The 20,661-nt window shown below is 38.7% G+C and overlaps 1 protein-coding gene across 1 annotated transcript in view; it reads left to right on the top strand.

The window, feature by feature from the left end:
• LOC126235076 (Down syndrome cell adhesion molecule homolog) overlaps positions 1 to 20,661 on the top strand; it is a 100,989-nt gene that overhangs the window by 58,822 nt on the left and 21,506 nt on the right. The window contains exon 6 of the mRNA XM_049943810.1: positions 13,232 to 13,469. Coding sequence (XP_049799767.1) covers positions 13,232 to 13,469 — 238 coding nt within the window. The remainder of the gene's footprint in view (positions 1 to 13,231; positions 13,470 to 20,661) is intronic.

Here is a 20,661-nt window from a genome sequence, read left to right as displayed (position 1 = left end):
TTTGTGGAGAAATGAGGCTAGGCTGTATTGGGCCTGGTCCAGATCATGAAGATATCATGAATGAAACTGAATCAGACAAGGAGTTTGGGGAGGGGGGCTACAAAAACTTCGTCCTGATGGCCACAGCCATGCTGTGGATTTGTTTATATACAGGATGAGTCAGGAGGAAAGGTACATGCTTTGCCAGGTGATACTACTGATGATTCTGAACAAAAGACTTCTAATAAATATATGCCCGTTTCTTAACCTTCTCTGGGTAAACCAATGAAAATAGCTAGGAATGGGAAAGGTGTAGGTGATGGTAAATTAAGATAGTGTTATGTTATGGTTTGTTTAATTGTGTACATTTCCTCACAGAAGATGTTCAAACAGTCCGCTGTCAACTTCAGTGCATGTTACTGCTCCTGTAGACAGGTGTTGTGTCACCAATCGGAGCTCAGTTTTGCGTTCCTTTACCTGGGCACAAGCATGTAAAATATAAGCGACACGTTCCTCTCTTGTGTCTACTCTGTGATTGAAGATGACACTCTTCCACCACACCCACAAACAGTAATCCAATGGGGTATGATCGGGTGGCCTCGGTGGCCAAGCAATGTCTCCAAAGTATCCAACAGCCAGGATACTTTGTGTTGAGATAGTGTGTCACTGGCCGTACGGAATGTGTAGGAGCTCCCTCATGTTGAAAGTACCACATTTTGAAGAATCTCAAGGTACCATGTCCCAGTAAGACGGTTATATAAAATAACTGGACCGATGAGTTGCTCATCAATAATACCGCACCATACGTTGACTGAGAAACATCGTTGAAAATTCGTTTCCACAGTAGCGAGCACATTTTCATTTGCGCATAGATGAGAGTTGCGCAAGTTGTTGATTCCATTGCAGGTAAATGTTGACTCATCAGTGAACATAACATGTGGAATTAATCGCTCATTGACAATGATCCATTGACACAATTCTTGCCAGGTGGCAGCATCTGCTTCCTTGCAGATGTACACTCTGCTCATGAAAGGGATACAGACCGTGCTCATGTACTGTGCATATCACTCATGTTTGTGGAATACCAAGTTGGGCAGCAATCCTTCTAGAGCTAGTAGTAGGGTTGCATTCCACTACTTGAAGAATGTTCTCAACTTCGTTAAGAGTTTGTTGTACAGGACATTCAGAGACAACAGTTATGCTGGGAAGCGTACCATGCTCACACAATCCACGAAACACCCTGCTATCTGGCACTCTGCAATTCAGAAATTGTTGTTGGTACTCTCGCGCAGCAGCTCTGGCATTCCCATTGGACAAACCGTAGACAAACACCATGTCAGCATACTCTGCATGTGTGAAGATCTGTGGAGTTTCACTACACAAAACAGTATTCGTTGTTCACATAACAACACTGTAGTATCATGCACTATGACAAGCAATGTCGGACTGAGACTTGAGATAAACAACTGCACCATGCGCAAGTGAACTGCATGCTGACACGGTTAGTAAGGACGACGCTACACGTTTCCTGTTCCTGGTTGTTTTCATTGATATACCCAGAAATGGTTAAAAAGGGCATAAGTTTATTACGAGTTTTTTGTTCAGAATCACCACTAGAATCATCCCTCAAAGCATGTACCTTTCCTCCTGACTCATCCTGTATCTTCACCTCAGAGGAGAAGTATTTATGTGTGAGAATGTAATTGATAATGTGTATAAGGAATGAGGTTGTGGGTTTGGAGTCAGAAGGACCTTGGGAGAACTAGTGATTGATGACAGCAAGACCATGGGCATTAGGGATATTGGTGCACTTGGAGGCAGCATCAACAGTAATGAGTAGGGATCGAGATGGTACTGGGTTAGGGATAGTCAAGAGTCAGTAAAGGAAGTTATTTGTATCTTTTATATGAAAGGCTAGGCCCGGGCAATATATTGGAGGTATTGGTCAACAAGAGAAGCGGGTCTTTCAGTGGTAGCGCTCTGCCTAACTACTGAGGTAGCAACAGGGAATACGATATAGTTGTGACCTGGAAAAGATAGCACTTTAAGCAGCTGTTTCAGCATCATTCTCAGCCACATTTCAATTGAGCTGTTAGGTGTATTAGCATGATGACTGAGAGGGAACTGAAGGATATGGCTCGCACTGCAGTGATGCCAGTTGAGTCTATTGATAAATCGGGGTTCTTTAGGAATGGCAGGCAACTAAATAGGTATGAAAAGGCCAGACTGGCAAAGCTTACATGTCATAGTGAGGGGGACCACATATGGGAAAATTCCTGTAGTAATTGGTATTAGAGCTGCGCCTTTCTTTGATTCATGCCAACTGATAGGTATCCCTGTTTAAGGAAAGTCTCTCTAACAAAGGAACTCCCTTCACAAATGTCAGATATCAAATGATGAAGGAATTAGCATATTTCACTAAAACATGTGGGGTATGACAGATAAAAGTTAGTGAACTGCTTATACATGTTGGCTCTGATATTATTGTTATATCAGAGTGCCATTTAAACAGTAACATTTCACAGGCTTTCTGTACTGGGATACAAGTTAACTGGCTATTTTACATGGAGCTGATTTCAGAACATTTCCTTTCAAGGCCCTGGACTAGGGTGCAAAAAGGTATACAGTATTCCACTGAATACATTTTCAATAAGTCGCCACAAGAGCTAAAAAATATTAGCAGTAATATTCATACTTCCAAGTCTAAATTGAAGAATTTCTTCATGGATCACACATTTTATTCTGTCAGGGAGTCAATGGAAAAGTTTTAACAAATTCCAGAGTTATATTGTTGATTATGCTAATATATAATCAGGATGTTGTCATTGCATAGGTTTCACATATATTTTTTTATTAATTTTCTGATGTGATTTCATTTATTGACTCATTCCATGATCATGGAGACTGGCTCTTCAATTTAGTGCTATGGAACTTGGCACGCAAATAAAAAATTAACAATGAAGCATCCAGTATTGTTGGATTTACGGATTTTGGGAACATGTAGAGAGAGTGTTGATGGGGGGGGGGGGGGAGGGGCTCATTGAAGTGGGGGGGGGGGGGGGAGGGAGATGGATCAGAGGGGAGGTCTTGGGATGAGCCAAGGAATTTGTATAGGGATGGAAGGTTGTGTTGGTCTTCTGGAATAGGATCACTATGGCAGAATTTATAGGTGAAGAAGTCAGTCAGCTGGCTGACAACTTCTGCCAAGAAGTCTTTGTTATTGATTATGAAAGTAGTGGAGCCTTTGCCCGCAGGGAGAATGATTAAATCAGTGTTGGTCTTGAGGTCGCAGATGGATGTTGAATGCCTGTGTTCTGAGGAAGGGACCTGGGGAAGGATGGTGAGTCCAAATAGGACGTAAGAAATTCCTGGATCTTTACAATGGGTGATTAGGTGGGTGGGGGGGCACTCATTGTTGGATCGTAATATCAACTGAGAAGGTTCAATGTTGGTATCAGGCTGGCTTTGGTTGGTGGGATTGGTATCAAAGTAGTTTTTCCACAATAGGAACCAGATTAAAGAATGTAGATCTTTTATAAAATCAGCATGTTTGAACTTGGGTGTGGGGCTGGAGGTCAGGACTTTAGATAGGAGTGAAACTTCTGTAAGACTGAGATTTTTGGTGGATAGGCTGACAACAGCAATTGAACCATGTCCTTTGCCTGGGCTTCAGCTATCAATCATCATATATGCCAATGAGGGGCATCCTACAATGATCCCAACCACCTCTCCTAATCTGTCAACCACCCATCTCTGAAACATGATGGTCCTTCCCCTACGCTACTCCCACTCCCAACCACTTGCCACAGGGGTCATGTCCCTATGGAAGACCAAGGAGCAAGACCTGCCTGGCTCACATAAGCACACACTTCTACTCCATTCTTGTCACAGGCTTATCCTGTCTCATCAGAGGCAGGGCCACCTGTGAAAGGAACCATGTAATATACCAGCTCTGCTGGAATTTCATCCCAGCATTTTATGTAGTCATGACCACTAACCAGCTGTCCACCAGAATTAATGCCCATCACCAAGAACATGTTGACCATCCAGTGATGAAACATGCTGCTGAGCACAGTATGGTTGAATTGGATGGCTGCTTCAAAATCCATGCCTGCTGCTGAGCACAGTATGGTTGAATTGGATGGCTGCTTCAAAATCCATGCCATCTGGATCCTTCCCTCCAGCACTAGCTTTTCTGAATTACACAGCTCACGTACCCTCTATGCAACAGGTTCCTTGTTCTACTCCTGTCATCCTCTTCCAATCCATGCCTCCATGTCACTGTCATTGTGCGTCACATGAACTCTGCATCTCCTCTGCCAATGTGTCGCATTCCTAGCCTGCATACCTGCTGCTTCCCTCTGAACCACCAGCTACCCTTCTCCAAACCCTCCCTTACCCTTCCGCAAACCCTCCCCTTGATTCCCACCTCTTTCTATGTCTACCCACCCACCTGACACAACCTGCCACAGACATACCGTAAGTATTCCCAAAATTTCATTAGTCTACATAAATTATTTTTGGGTGTTGAAGTTTTTTCCAATCAATATATTATACTTCACAAAGTGTTGTGGTTCTGTTACAATGGGATAATCCCTCGGTTATTTTCTTTTCAGGAAGTTTTGGCTCACTGCACTACCATAGTTCCTACAATTAATATTACGCTGTACAGTGAGATTACAGATTTTAGTGACTGATCTAAACATTTGAGACTATTCAGGATATGAAGGGTGTGATCTTCTTGAAGATACCCTCTTCACGTGTTGACCCATTGGGTATTTCATGTTATGTTACTTATTTTTAAGAATGGCCGCTCAAGAGGCCTGCCATTTCTGATGCTCTGTAAGGAATGGATATCTTCATTGCGAAATGACAATCCAAAAATTATAAAAAAGCCTTTTCATTGCATGGAATATAAGATTGACTGCTGATAACTGTTTCACCTCAACAGTAATTCATCTCCTCAACACATATAGCTAAACCAAGTTTCCTGTGACACACAAAGCTCAACACTGGGCCCAATGGTACTGAAGCACATCCCTGCATTACAGTAATACCGATGTCATGATTCTCATCAGATTCTGTCTCGTGAACCTCTCATTGAACACTCCCATACTCAACTTAGTCTGTGTTACCTCTCCCAGATGCTTGTCATCTGCCATTAATCCAAGATCATTTAAATTATAAAATGCTGTAGATATGTTGAGTGTTAGATCTTCACCTCCTTTTCTTACTTTCATAGACACATGTGACCCATATTTTGTACACAAATTGGTTGGTTACTGTTTGTTGGTTTCAGGTGGCTGACATTTTTCTTTGAGTACTTACAATATTTTTTATTTTATTTTTTATTTGTTTTAATTTGGGGCTTTGGATGTACATATAAAGATCAGATCCAAGTACTTATTTGCATTGTCAGTTTTAAAAAATAATTATCATGTAAGATATTTAATTATAAATGGTACATAATTTTTAAATACAGTAACACCATACATAATCACACATTTTAAATGTACTGTGTAATCTACCTATATACAATTTAATACCATTACACCCTGTGTAAGTATACATCTTGAATCTACTACTCATCTACTTATACATATTTTAATTCTTATTATACAATGTGCCTATAAGAATATTTTTGAATGTAGCATGTATTCATTGACTGTATAGTTTTATTGTTTACTTATATTACTCTTTCAAGGCGATATTTGAAACATGAAGTGGTAATTGTCAAAATAAGCAGTACATCTTCCAAGTTTAGCTGTTACAGGCTGACTCTTACATAAAAGATAACAGTGACCAGCTACTTTTTACAGTGCTATTTATTTATTTAAATAACACCGTTACTGGTTTCAAATTGACACATTCATCTTCAGGTGGCTAGTTCATGTTAAGATACATTTTACATTAGATTTTGCCTTTTGTTTTCGCAACTGGTGCCCTACAACTAAAACAAGATGTGTTTTGGTTGAGGTGGCACCCTACACCCAAAACAAGATGATTTTTGATTGTAGGGCACACCACCCCAAGAAAATTTCATCAATTGGAAAAAAAAGTGAAAGCTAATGTACCTTAATGTGAACTAGCCATCTGAAGATGAGCCTGTCAGTTAGAAACTGGCAATGGCACAATTTAAATAAATAAATCGCATTGTAAAAATTGGCTGTTTGCTGTTATCTTCTATGTAAGAGTCAGCCTATATTTTGTATGCAGCCAATGGATCAGAATGTCACTTTTCAACAAAATACCATTAAGTTTTGCTGTTTATGTTAAGGAACTCTTTTCATAAATATCAGTTCTTGATGTCACAGAAAGTGATCATCAGATTTAGCTTCATAACTCAATATTTTTAGCCTTTCTCATTTTATTTTCTATTCTTCTATTTTCATTTGGTAAATTTTTTGTTCCTGTTTCTTCTCTCTATTGATGATTTATTGCCCCCTTACATTCTTCATATTTTTTAAATCAGATTGTGATGTTAAGTATCATATATACTGGAATAAGGCCTCGTAACTCCTTTAGAATTGTTTTAATGGGTTAATAGTGTGATGTACCATATGATATTTAGTGGTGACCTAAAGATTGCATGGGAGCTACAATTGACTGTCATCAATTTGCTCATTTGATTACTTTCTCACACTCATAATATCATCAGACTTCATTTCTCAAAGTTGCAGTTATCATTGGATGTCAAGAGTACAATATCCAAATTCTTGAAATAAATATGACACTTCTCAGAAATGACATCATTTTACAATGATCTTGCATAATAAATTTTTGTAACTTGCAACACCACAAATCCACCATTATGTACAATCTCGAAAACTGAACAGCTTTTTTCTTGTCCTTCTGATGTCACTGCAATTGTCACAACCATGTCTCCAACTCAGAACCCAATGACAGAGAATGAATTTCCCATACAGCAGATATCATGAAATGTTGTGAGATTGCCATCATTGTCTGAGCCTACAGATATTCTGCATCCATCCAATCCAGGTTTCTTGCACGTAAGGAAACAATCTATTAACAGCATATTATAGTAGCTCATGACTTAAATGAAACTTTTATGGTGACGACTATCATTCATCATCTTGTTAAATGCTGTGCAACACATCACTTTACCAAAGTGATATGTGACACTACAATACATAATAATTTACTTCCTTGGCTTTATGCTGATTCCTAACTGAACTTCGCATGCCTCAGTGATACAGACAGCTGAAATGTAGGGGGATATTATGTCACCCATTGAGAGCCCAGACTAAAACATGATTCTTGAGCAGGAATATCAGCCTTTTCAGTAGTTACAGGGGCAACAGTCTCGATGATTAACCAGTATGGCCTTGTAATATCGCCACGCGGGATTAGCCGAGTGGTCTAAGGCGCTGCAGTCATGGACTGTGCAGCAGGTCCCAGCGGAGGTTCGAGTCCTCCCTCGGGCATGGGTGTGTGTGTTTGTCCTTAGGATAATTTGGGTTAAGTAGTGTGTAAGCTTAGCGACTGATGACCTTAGCAGTTAAGTCCCATAAGATTTCACAAGCACACCTTGTAACATTAAGCCAAGATGGCTTTGTTACACTGTTACTGTTGCACAACAGAAAGAAAGAGAAAACTAGAGCCATTTTATTCCATGACCTCATCGTTTAATGATTGTGACATTGTCTTGAATAATATATTGCAGAAGTGAAATACTTCTCATTTGGATCTCCAGGCAGGGACTACCCAGGAGGGTTTTTCATAAGAAAAAAATAAAGTACTATATACATATTTTCCATCTCTTACTGGTGTTGGTCAGCTGGAAAGAAGAAAGATTAGAGTTTAATGTCCAGTAAGCAGTGAGATCATTAAAGAGCAGCACAATTTCAAATTGGGGAAAAATGTTGAAGGAAATCAGTAATACGCTTCCAAATGAAACTTTCTGCCCTTAAGAGATTAAGGGAAATCACAGAAAACTAAGTCTAGATGACTGGACAAGGATTTGAGTTGCTAATTTCCCAAATACAAGTCCAATATCTTACAACTGTGTGACCTTACTCTGTAATAGGTTAATGAACTTGTGAAAAGAAGTAGAGAGGTCAAGGGCAGATACTGTAGAAATTAATTAAGTGTGATGGAAGTAAGAAAAGGATTTCTGTTTACACGAGTTAAGCTTATCAACACAAAATCAAACAAAAAAGGAATGTAAGTGAACTATTATGAACAGCTTAGTGAACCCATTGTCATAGACAAGATAGATACAAAGCTCCTGACTCACCACAGTTGTACCGGTACAACTGCAAGGGGTGGTCATAAAGTTTTAATTATCACCTCAAAAAAAAAAAAATATAAAAGTCTGTTTGTTTTCAGATACAGATAAATCTCATTATACCGGTATATGATATGTTTGGCAGAATCACTATGCATACTATATTCATGTAATTGAGAGTAATTTTTTATGTAAGATATGGAGTTAGGTCTTCATTTACTGATATATTAAGTTTAAAATTGCAGAGTTTCTTAATATTTTTACCAAAAATAACCATTATTGTCTTTCTGAAATGCTTGTTAATGTAAGATTAATAAACTTAAAAATTTAACACTGAAAATCACAACAATACCCTAAAATAATTTTCATTACGTCCATCTACAAACTAAATAGCCTCCATATCACCTACATTGGAAGAATCTGATGATACTATAGTCAGTTCATTTTCCATTACAAATTTCTTTATATGCAAATCTTCATTGGTCAGATCCTCAGAATGAGAGCTTACGAGGTCACAAACATCCTCTTCATCAACATTAGTGAATCCAATCTGGCATGCAATGTCCACAATTTATCTCGTTGAAATGAAGATTTCATTGCATCTTCTAGCACTAACACAGCATCGGGCCATAGTTTCCTCCCTAAACCATTCATACTTTTAGGAGCTATATAACATCAACCAACATCTGAATATTAAACTGTCACCAGAAATTCTTGATGGTAAGATTGTTATTTAAATCACATTCTTTTATGAGAATGGAGTATGTTTTATGCGGATAGTATGCCTTGAATATAGAAATAACTATCCGGCAAGGTGTTGTGGGATAGATGCAGTATTTAGTGGCAGAAGCAGGACTACAATGTTTTTATTTGAATCAATAATGAAAAGTGGATAGCTGGGAACATTACCATGGAGGAGAATTCTGAAAGCGATTTTTTCTTTCTCACAGTAGGCCTTCAATTCTCTATTCAGTTTACTAACAAATTACAGAATTCAACCAATCTTTTTTATTCCATCTCCAAAGAACAATTTAACATACATATGATACGCCATTTTATCAACAGGCTGTGCTGTTTTGTTTCAACTCTTTTGTTGGTGTGCTTCAGTAGGGCCTAAAGTGACAGGTGTTTCAGTGTGTGCCACGGTGCCACGACTGCTGACATGTATCAGCAAATACACAAAAGCTTAATTACATAACTGTATTTTTTTCATGTAGATGAGTAAAACTATGTAACTACCTCTCATGTACATGACAACAAACTTCACAGTGAAGATGAAAAGATTAAAAAATATGAATCACGAAATAAAAGACATAGTTTGGTACAATAAGAGAGAAGAAACTGGAATTTGATATTGAGAAAAGAAAGAGAAGGAAAAGTACTAGGATAACATGAACTAGAGGGAAAATTATGAAATGAGAAGCTACCAGGTAGCATTTTACTTAGTGCAGAATTTAACAATTGAAAAAACTTAAAGTAAAAAATAATGAAAGAACGTTACATAAAAGCTTTTTAAAATCTAATGGTGATTTATTGTGTCTATGATGTGCTGCTAGATCTGTTTTGCACACCTAAATACAGTAACAGTCAATTGGATTAATACATGAATGTTCAGTGACCTTACAGAGGAGGTACATAAAAAGAATGATATTTTTGTGAAATGCTGTGGAGGAAGTTTACAGAACCAATGTTTATGCTAGACTGTAGAACAACTATAGTGCCTTCTATATTCTTCTGACTTAAGGGCCATTAGGACAAAACAAGGAAAATTAGGGCTCACAGAGAGGCGTATGAACACTCATTTTCCCCTCAGCCCCTGCATAAGTGGAACTGAAAAGCAAATGATTAATAATAGTAGTCTACATAATACCCTCCTGTGAGCACTACAGTGGCTTCCATATTTTTCCCCCTTTATTCTCGTTGGCTGATCATCAGCGGGAAGATTCAGATGCACGATGCTTCTTTGTCTCTACGCCAAATCAGTACACATTTCATTGCAATGTTTCATCATTATTTCTGATATGTTCTGATCTATTAAACATCTGTTGACAGATCAAAATAGTAAGTTTGTAAGACGGACCTGTGTTGCTGATTGCAAACCATCTTGACACAACTTCTAATGAGAAATCTTAGAACTGAGGAGATCATATATATATTGACATTAATATTCCAAAGGCCACTGCATAAATAATGCCATGGGTTTTTCATACCAGTGTTAGTTGTTTCCTGTCCCATACCATTTGTTTATTGAGCATGTGATTAAAAAAACTGTATAGGTCTCTGTGCACATATTAAACTTCCTTACCTTATGTTCATGAATCCTACACGAGATATACGTTGGATGCAGCAGTACTGTTACACTGTCTTCATCCAAAACTGCTTCTCTAAGTTTTTTCAACAGGTTTTTGCTAGAACAAAGTCATCTTTCTTTGAGATATTCCTATTTAAGACTGTTACACATTCATATGAGCTATACAAAGCTGTTATGATCCTAGAAATGGGCCTGTGAATTGGTTTCATGTGTACTGTCATGTCTATTTGGTAGAGGCCCCCTAATCTCGAGCAGTACTCAAGAATTTGAAAGTCTTTTAATGCAAAATTAATCAGCTTAAAAATTTAATACTGAAACACACAATAACCCACTAAAATAATTTTCATTAAGTCCATCTACAATCTAAATAGCCTCTGGATCAACTACGTTGGAAGACTCTGATGGTGCTATAGTCAGTTCATGTTAGAATGATGTATGCAGATTGCTTAACACATTTACTGCACTTTCCCAGAACCCTTCCAATAAACTCAAACCTTTCAATCACCTTTCCTACTATAGATTTAACATATTCCTCCCATTCCATATCACTGCTTAGTATTAACCTTACAGGCACTCTAAGGGGAAAAAAGGATGCACCACAAAGGAATTACAGAAGTATCCAAATTGAAAAGAAATTGATAGACGTGATATGCATGTACAGACAAACAAATGATTAAAATTTCAGAAAAATTGGACGATTTATTCAAGAGAAAGAGCATCAAAAATTGAAAAGGCCAAGTTGGATGATTTATTCAAGAGAAAGAGCATCAAAAATTGTAAAGGCCAATAACACATTGGTGCATCTCTGTTTCTTATGAAAGGAGGTATTTCACTTGGCACTGACTGATAAGAGTTGCTGGCTGTCCTCTGGAGGAATACTGTGACAATCTCTGTCCAATTAGCACTTTGGATCGGTGAAATCTTAAGCTGGTTGGAGGGCCCTGCCCATAATGCTCCAAACATTCTCAGCTGGCGAGATACCTGGTGACCTGCTTGGTCAAGGTAGGGTTTGGCGAGCAAGAAGACAAGCAGCAGAAACTATTGCCATGTGCGGTTGGTCATTATCTCACTGAAATGTAATCCCAGGATGGCAGGCCTGATTGGGTGCAAAACAGGGCACAGAATACCGTTGACACCCCACTGTGTTGTAAGGGTACTGTGGATGAGTACCAAAAGGGTTCTGCTACAAAAGGAAATGGCATCCTAGACCATCACTCCCAGCTGTCTAGCCATATAGTGGGCGACAGTCAAATGGTTCAAATGGCTCTGAGCACTATGGAACTTAACATCTGAGGTCATCAGTCCCCTAGAACTTAGAACTACTTAAAGCTAACTAACCTAAGGACATCACACACATCCACGCCCGAGGCAGGATTTGAACCTGCAACCATAGCGGTCGCGCGGTTCCAGACTGTAGTGCCTAGAACTGCTCGGCCAATCCAGCCGGTGGCGACAGTCAGGTTGGTAACCAACTACTGATTGGGCCATCTCCAGACATGTCTTTGCTGGTCATCAGGGCTGAGTACAAAGTACGACTCACCACTGAAGATACTTCTACTCCATTCAATGAGATAGCAGGCTGAAGATGTGTCTAAGAGATGCTTCAATCAGCTGTGGGATACCAATCTGGCTGTCACCCACCATACGATCCGACAACCAGGAGTGATGTTCTACGAGACTGTTTCTTTTCAAAGCAGGACCCCTTTGGTAGACATCCATGGCACCCTTACAGCTCCAAGTATGTCGATGATATTCTGTGTCCCATTCTGTTGCCCTTCATGGCAAGCCATCCTGTGCTTATATTTCAACAAGACAATGTCCATCTGTACACATCAAGAGATTCTACTACTTGCCTTCATGCTTGCCAAATGCTGCCTTGGCCAGAAAGGTCACTGGATTCCTCCCTATTTGAGAATTTTTGTAGCATTGGGCAGGACCCTCCAACCACCTCAGGCTTTTGACACTATAACAGGCCACTTGGATAGAATTTGGCACGATATCCCTCAGGAAGTGGACCAATGCACTACTGACTTGCTCAATTTGTCAAGCTCTTTCTCTTGAATAAATCAACCATTTTTTCTGAAATTTCAATCATTTGTTTGTCAGTTCATGTACAACACATCTATCAATTTCCAGCCTACTCAAATAATTCCGACATGGCATTTTTTTTTTTTTTTTTTTTTTTTCCGTCTAGAGTGTATTTACTGGTTGTGACTGACTCCAGAAGATCACCACTAACCTCGGAACTGAATCTTTATTTTCTTTTGTAGATGCTATGTTGCATTTATTCATATGTGAAGGGAGATGCTATTCATTGGACTAAGTTAAAATTTTGTCCATGTTTTTCTGCATTTGCAAATGATTGTTGAACAATGATAATTTCGTGTAATTTTTATTTTTTATGGACTGTGTCTGTAGCTCTCTGCTTTTCTCCCTGCTTATTAGCTTGCTGAATTTTGTTCAGCTCTCACTATCTCACACTGTTGATAATAACAGTTATTAAATTGTTGTACCATAAACTGCTCACATGTAGTGCTCCTCAGAGTAGGTCTGAGAACAAATCAAAAAATTCAGCAATAACTGAAGTATTATAATTGTTCATTGAGTTCTAATTGTCTATTGAAGCTTAACTTTTGGTGAGATCATAAAAACATTTTCTAGATTATAAGAGGTTGGTCTACTCTTAATTTCAGCCACCAGAACCTCAACTTCACAATGGAGAAATTATTGGATATTACATAGGTTACTGTGTGAGAAACTCAACAGAATCAATGCATTACAAGACATTTGAAGTAATTCCAGGGATGGATCTACATACAAAACTCACAAATTTGCTGAAATTCACAGAATACAGCATCACGGTACAAGCTTATAATAGAGCAGGAACTGGACCACACAGTCATAGCATCATTGTGTCAACTGATGAAGATGGTAAGAGTTCAATTTATCTTCCCACATAATAATTAGTTTGACATCCCTAAGCTATTAAATTTGTTGTTATTTTAGCTAAAAGTACACAAAGTTAAAGGTATGATATATAATTCAGATATTTGTGTATATATACTGTAATAGTGCGTAATCTTATTGATGCTTGCACATTAGAAACTGTACAATTGCAGGAAGAGCAAGAGGAGGATTTGATAAACATTAATTGACTTACTGCAATGAAAACTACAATGGATTAAATTTTGTTTTAGTTTCTGTGGAGAAAATTATGCCCACTACATAATTATTGACATTGTACTTTACTACCTCAATCAGCAAATTTTTATGTAACTTTTTATTTAAGGCTAGATCAATTACCACCAAACACAAAGAGGGGGGGAGAGGGGTGCACACACACGTGTGTGTGTGTGTGTGTGTGTGTGTGTGTGTGTTTATGAGCTGGAAATGAAAGACAAAAGATTTTGCTCAAAAGCAGTAGATTACCTTTTATATCTGCAGCTCTGCTGCTCAGCACCTCCTCTCTTTGGTGAACAGTGTTATATATTCTGTTACTCCGGTGGGTCTGGTTGGTGCGCCTGGCAAACAGTACTTTGCTGAACAATCTAAAACCTAATTGTCCCTAAAGGCCCCCAATTGAACTGCTGCATGAGCTGAAGGACCAGACGTAGGAGGAGAATGGTATTACCACCCAACAATAGTCATTATCTTGTGTAAGGAACATCATCAGGGAATAGATGCTCTTGGCAACAGAGTAGTTGCAAAGGGACTTGATATAATTTTTTGGTACTGCTGAAGGCAGAAGTGTTATATGTTATTGGTGATGAGTGTGGAAATGCTGAAGAATACATCTATTTCAAAGCTCGGAAAATGCATTTATTGGAATAACCTTAAAAATTACCTAAACAACAACTCTCTGACCATTCACTTGGTGCAAGGGCAATGACTTGGGACCAGCAGCATACTCCATGAAGACAACAAGACCAACAACCCACAAATAAGATAAGTAAAAATTTAAAACTATACACATGATGTGGCACTCAATATAAACTATTTACAAAATAATGGCCAGTGTCTTGTTTGAAGATAGATTATTGAACAGGCTGTAGTGAAGAACCCATTACACATTGCTGATGAAAGAATCAGGGAAAGACACATCAGATCTGCACTGGAGATCTTGGAAGGCCAACCTGATGAGATATATTGCAGAAACTGTTAAAGAAGTGGGAGACACCTATACACTGCAACAATATTCTAGGAAATAATAGGGTATTCATCGAGTAGTTGCTCCAGGTTGTCGTCCATGCTGAGCTGAAAGTGTGTAAGTGAACGGAATATAGGAATTTCTCAAATAGACCCTCATTGACAGTTGTCATGCACTATACGCACTGGCAAACTGAACTTCAGTTTCAGTCAGAAAGTAACACGAGTGGTTTATGATAAAGTAAGAGAAATTTATGGACACCAAAGATGATACCGAGTGCTTCCTTTGCAATATGAGAATAATGTACCTGCATAGAACTAACGTTCTTTAACATAAACACAGTTGGTCTCACTGTACAATCCTCCAACTAAGAGAGAAAAGCCCCGATACCATGTTGGGAAACATATGTTACCAATACCAGTGGCAGATGGAGATGGTAAGTCACGACAAAGGTTGCTCATTGGAGGGCTGATTTTAATGTCTCGAAAGCCCAATGGCACTCTATGGGCCACTGAAAAAGAAAGTTGATTTAACAGGTGGGCTGTGGAAGCTGTGTGGTGAATAAATCACACTTAATAATTCACTTTTTCAAGAAATATTTGAATGTTCTTATTGGATTTAAGCACAGGCATGTTCTGAGTGTTTTCTTTGATGGGCTGAAGGCAGTCTTCACTGAGGATATAGCCTAAATAAATGACTGCTTATTGAAAGAAGGTGCATTTGGAAATGTTACATTTAAGGCCTTTCTGTGCTAGGACAACAAAAACTAGACACAGAGTGTGCTGTAGTTTGTTCAAGAAACATCTTGAATATGGTGGGGATTCTAGTTACTCCAAAAATTTATCATATTGATACAGTCCAAACAGAATATTGGAGACTAATATCTTACTGATTCGTTGTGATGAGGCAACAGAAAATACACCTCCATTAGAGCAATTTTTTTTACCTTCTAAAAGTTCAGAAAAGAGTTCATTTGGATGAGACAAGGGATAAGAATCAGTGTCCGCTCAAGCATTAATGGTTTGCCTCAAGTCCTCACATAAGTGGAGAAAGCCCCCCGGATTTCCTGACCACCTTAATAACAAATCCCATGGACTCTAGGAAATGGGAGATAAAATGTATTGTTGTTCTAGACTATCTAGTTCAGTCTTAACCTCATCCTTAATGGCCAATAGAATCAAGCATCTTTTGCATAATATCAAACCCACCTTTGGCTTTAAGGCAATGTGGACCTGAAAATCAACGACTTTCCCCACACCAGGTTTAAACGGTTGTGCAAACTGAGTTCTAAGTATAAACACAGCAACAGAGGGTCCTGAATGAGTCGAGGAGTTCATTTCCTAATGTAATGAAAATCCCAAAGCGAGATATGCATTGGGGCCAAATATATTCTTGTCTGATAGATCTGCCACAACAAAAAATGATAATGGCCAGAACACCTGATTATAAGTGACTGTCAGTTTCATCTAAAAAAGTGTGGCCATGTGCCCACCATTCTAACTGTACTTCACCGAATGGGGGGTACCCACTTTAACGTACATACACTGGTTTATAACCAAGACTAGTGTGTGAGAAATGAAAAGAAAATCACTAGGCCGCCTTGCACTGTTGCCTGCGGCAAAATTTTATGTGGTGTTAGCATCTGATCACTGCTTGAAATGTTATTAATTTGAATCTCTGTTGCCTGCTGCCCTCTGCCCTCTGCACTACAACATACTTCTGCAAAGTGACCTCTGTGTTGACTCTTATAACACTTTGTCCTCATAATAATGACACTGACATCTGGAACGCAGGGAAAAACAGTCTGGGAGACTGTGAAGCCAAGTTTATCACCACAAACAATGACTGGTACTAGCCCGTGACTGCGGAGAACACTTCTGCCGAATGCAACTTGTTTATTACTTTCGAGTCTGTTACTGAAACCTGGTGGACTATAATACCACCATGGCTCTGAATCAAATGCGAAATCTCTACGTCTGCTGAAAAAGTTTCAAATGCATGTGCAGTTCACAATACTTCAGCCGGGGAGTTATCAGACTGTCTTAAGGCTTACACATGGACATCCTTATCTGAGGCAATGTGAATCGCTACATTATGTATTAAGCTTTCTGCATATGATTTACAACACCCACATATGAATTTACATTCTCAATACCACTCTTGAAAATCTGCAACTCAATATGCATAACTTACAGCATCTGCCTTACAATGTTGTAAGAATTTTAGCCTTGTCACTATCACATGCATCTTGTTAGAAAAATGATCACATAATAAAGAGAATATCGTAGACTACAGTAACAATGGAGCTAGCTTCTGAATCAAGTAATTTAGCTGAGGATTCATAGACAACAAAAGGGCCCTTAGGTGATACTGACATTTAATATCATTTGCCTGAAATGGCAGCATGGTATTTTTTTTTTTTTTTTTTTTTTTTTTTTATACTTCCTTATCCTCTTGAGTCTTATTAACACATTCACTGCAGATGACGCTTCTAAGCATTTCCGCAATCAACACGCCAGTGTGGCTGACACTTCCTAGCTTTTCTGCCAATAACAAGCCAGTGTGGGTAACGCTTATAAGTGGCACATTCACTATCTGAGTACTCAGTTTAGTTTGTTCAGCTGTGCATTCATGTTAGTACAAACAATCAAGGAAATACCACATAATGTTTTCATGTCTGCAGTGGTGTGTTTTCTTTAGTCTTCTGTGCTGTGAATTGTTAGCAATGGTGGCGAATCAACTGACACTGATGCCTTCTAACCCAAAAAATGAGTAGGAAGAGTGAACAATGTACTGACCATGAGTTACTGAGTGTGTTAGAAGACAGTGATGTTGAGTTCAGAGGGGACAAACCAGAGGAGGGCGGCTGGAATTTGGAGACGGCAGAAACATACCATAGTGACGACAGTGTGGAAGCAGAACTGTTGAATATGTTTCGCGACAGTTCGGAATCAGACAACAATGATGAGGAAATCGCTGACGATAAAGAACCCGCACTCACAGAAGCAAGCAAACCAGGTGCAACTTGGCATGAAGAGCCACAAGGGATGCAGTATCATCCATGTACTAAAGCAAAATTTTGCAGATAAATCCTCCTTGTAATACTCCAATGGGTTTCTTTAGGCTACTGGTTACAGATCACATACTGCAGCTCGTAGTTGATGAAATGAACAGTAATGCACACAATATATTTGCAAATGGAAATATGAAAGAGGACTCTAGGATTAGTAATTGGTAACCTGTAAGTATAGGAGAAATACTAGTCTTCCTGGGTATTTTGTCACATATGGGTAATGTCAAATATGCCTGATTACAAGACTACTGGAAGAAAGACCCGCTGTTTGACAATAGAGTAATAGCAATGAGTATGGGACAGATGTTTGCTCATCTTATGCTCACTGTATTTTACAAAAAATCCAGAGTCAGGAGACCTGAAACCAGATGATCGACTATACAAGGCATGCCCTATATTGAATTATTTTAACAACAGAATGTGTCAGGTGTGATATCCAGATAGGGATATACCTTTAGATGAATGAATGATTCTTTGGAGGGGACAACTGTCATTTAGACAATATATAAAGAAAAAAAGTAATAAATATGGCGTCAAATTGTTCATGCTAAATAATCCAGACAGTTTCGTAAATAAATGTGCTGTGTACACGGAGGTGCATAGTGATATGGGGGAAAAAAGGCATGCTGAAAAGATAGTATTACATTTGCTGGAAAAGAAGCTGCATGTTGGCCATCATGTTTACATGGAAAATTTTTACAACAGCTTTGCTTTACCTAAATCCCTCTTGAATTCAAAAACACATTTCACCAGGACACTAAGGGTAAATAGGAGAAATACCCCTAAAGACATGGTATGCGCAAAACTGGGGAAAGGAGACACTATTGCAATATTTGGACAGCATAATGATCGGCAAATGGAAGGATAGGTGAGAGGTCTCCTATGCTTCCATGGAATATCCTAATACAATGGGACATGTGCCGAATGAACGCCAGCAAATAGTCTCGAAACCACTGCCAATTATCAAATACAATAGTTGTATGTCTGGGACCGATAGGCAGGACCAGGTGTTGTTGTATTATTTATGTGAACAAAAGACTATCCGCTGGCCAAAGGAACTATTCTTCCATGTAGTTGACATGCTAATTTCAGTTCACATTGCCTATATAATAAATACTCTCAGGGCTGACGTTGTATGATTATAGGATACAAATAATAAAGGAAATACTTCCACCAATGGACATTACAAAAGGTGTACGTTACAAATATCATAGACACACACGTTATGCGAAAGCAGGATGCAACTGAAGGGAAGAAGCAGCTTATGAGGAAGCGATGTACAATGTGTACAGAACGGGGCCAGCATATGGATACATTGTATTTGTGCATAATGTGTCCAAACAAACCTGGATTCTGTTTGAACTGCTCCACAATTACACATATGTAATGCAATGGGATGCCGTATCTTCAGAGGAAGATCTGTTCATGTTTGATTTATAAAGAGTTTGTATTTGTTTTATTTGATAGTCAAGTAAAATGTTGTTACATTGATTGCTCATAACATGAAATTTCTGTGCAGTATGTGGACTTATTTGTGGTTTGCTATAAAAACATCACCTCTACACCTTGCAAACTTATTTGTTGTAGGGGATTGGGTTTCCATAGCACCACACTGCTGATGAGTCCTGTTTCTTTTTCTCCATTTGATAAATCTTTTGGTGTTTTCAGACTAATTCTTTCTTGATGGAGCAGCTTTATAGCTTGTTTGAATTGCATTTTCTTTCCAGTTTGCAATAAAATCAATAAATCAGAGGCACTGTTAGAATTCCGGTCAAATAAAACCATCATAAAGACCGGGAGAGTAGTGTATTGACCACATGCCCCTCCTATCCGCATCCTCAACTGAGGATGACATGGCGGTTGGATGGTCCCATTGGGCCACTTGTGGCCTGAAGACAGAGTGCTTATTGTTAGAATTGTTTGCAATAAATGCAAATAACACTTATAAGTGTCAGACAGCATGCAGCATTTATCACATGACTGGCATGCAACTAAAGCATACTTGTATTTCTATATCTAGCACCACCTCTTGCACAGACATTATATTTGCTGTCAATATTATGTACGTACACAACAAGAACTTTTTGCAGGGGTATGGTTTCAGCTCTCAGCTCATGTGCGCTTACAAGCATCTGCCTAGAACGTTAGCGGCCCATACTGGTAATCACAGCGAATGTGTTAAATGGTTGAAATGCCTCAGTTACTGGTCACACTGGCAACTTCTGTAGTGATGAACATGATCAGGTTCTGATGTTGGTTTAGCTGGTGCTGCCACAGTTGGAGAAATCTGACGTTTATGGTAGCACTTGGTGAATCAAAACTGTGCTTGCTTTGTCACCAGTGTTACAACCTTCACTTGGGGCCAAAAATGTTTAGTGAACACAATTAATTTTTGTAACAGTAAATTAAAATTGTCTATTAGTCCACAAAGTCAACAGTTAACAGTTATTGTTGGTATATTCATATGAGCCACAATATAAATTAATATGACATAGTCCTTTATTAAGTTGTATAAAGTATAAGCACTACTTAGCTGTTAAACATGTGTTTAGTAATGGAAGTTCCATGAAGCCTTGCACTGTTGGAAACCAAAAATTCAGACTAAGTAGCACTGTCCACACAGTAAACAGTCATAATGGTGGTAGTCTACATAGGGAGGGGAGTCAGATAAAATAAACGGGGGAAGAAACTGCACCAGGCATAATTATATTTGCCCACTATGGAAGTTTATGTGACCTGGCTGTGATTTCAGGCATGTTCCACTGCAGGTGTTGTTGCTGGACATAGGTGATGTTACACATCTGTGTCTTCCATTTTAATTTTTGGCAGGGTTACTAAATTTTCCACCAATAGATGTTTAAAGAAATTTATTTGCATAGTTCTTTTTTTTTCAGTTTCATCAC

This window comes from Schistocerca nitens, chromosome 2 (genome assembly GCF_023898315.1).
Source record: "Schistocerca nitens isolate TAMUIC-IGC-003100 chromosome 2, iqSchNite1.1, whole genome shotgun sequence".
Classification (NCBI taxonomy): domain Eukaryota; kingdom Metazoa; phylum Arthropoda; class Insecta; order Orthoptera; family Acrididae; genus Schistocerca; species Schistocerca nitens.
Note: the sequence above shows the minus strand (reverse complement) of the source record. Positions and strands in the feature narration are given on the sequence as shown.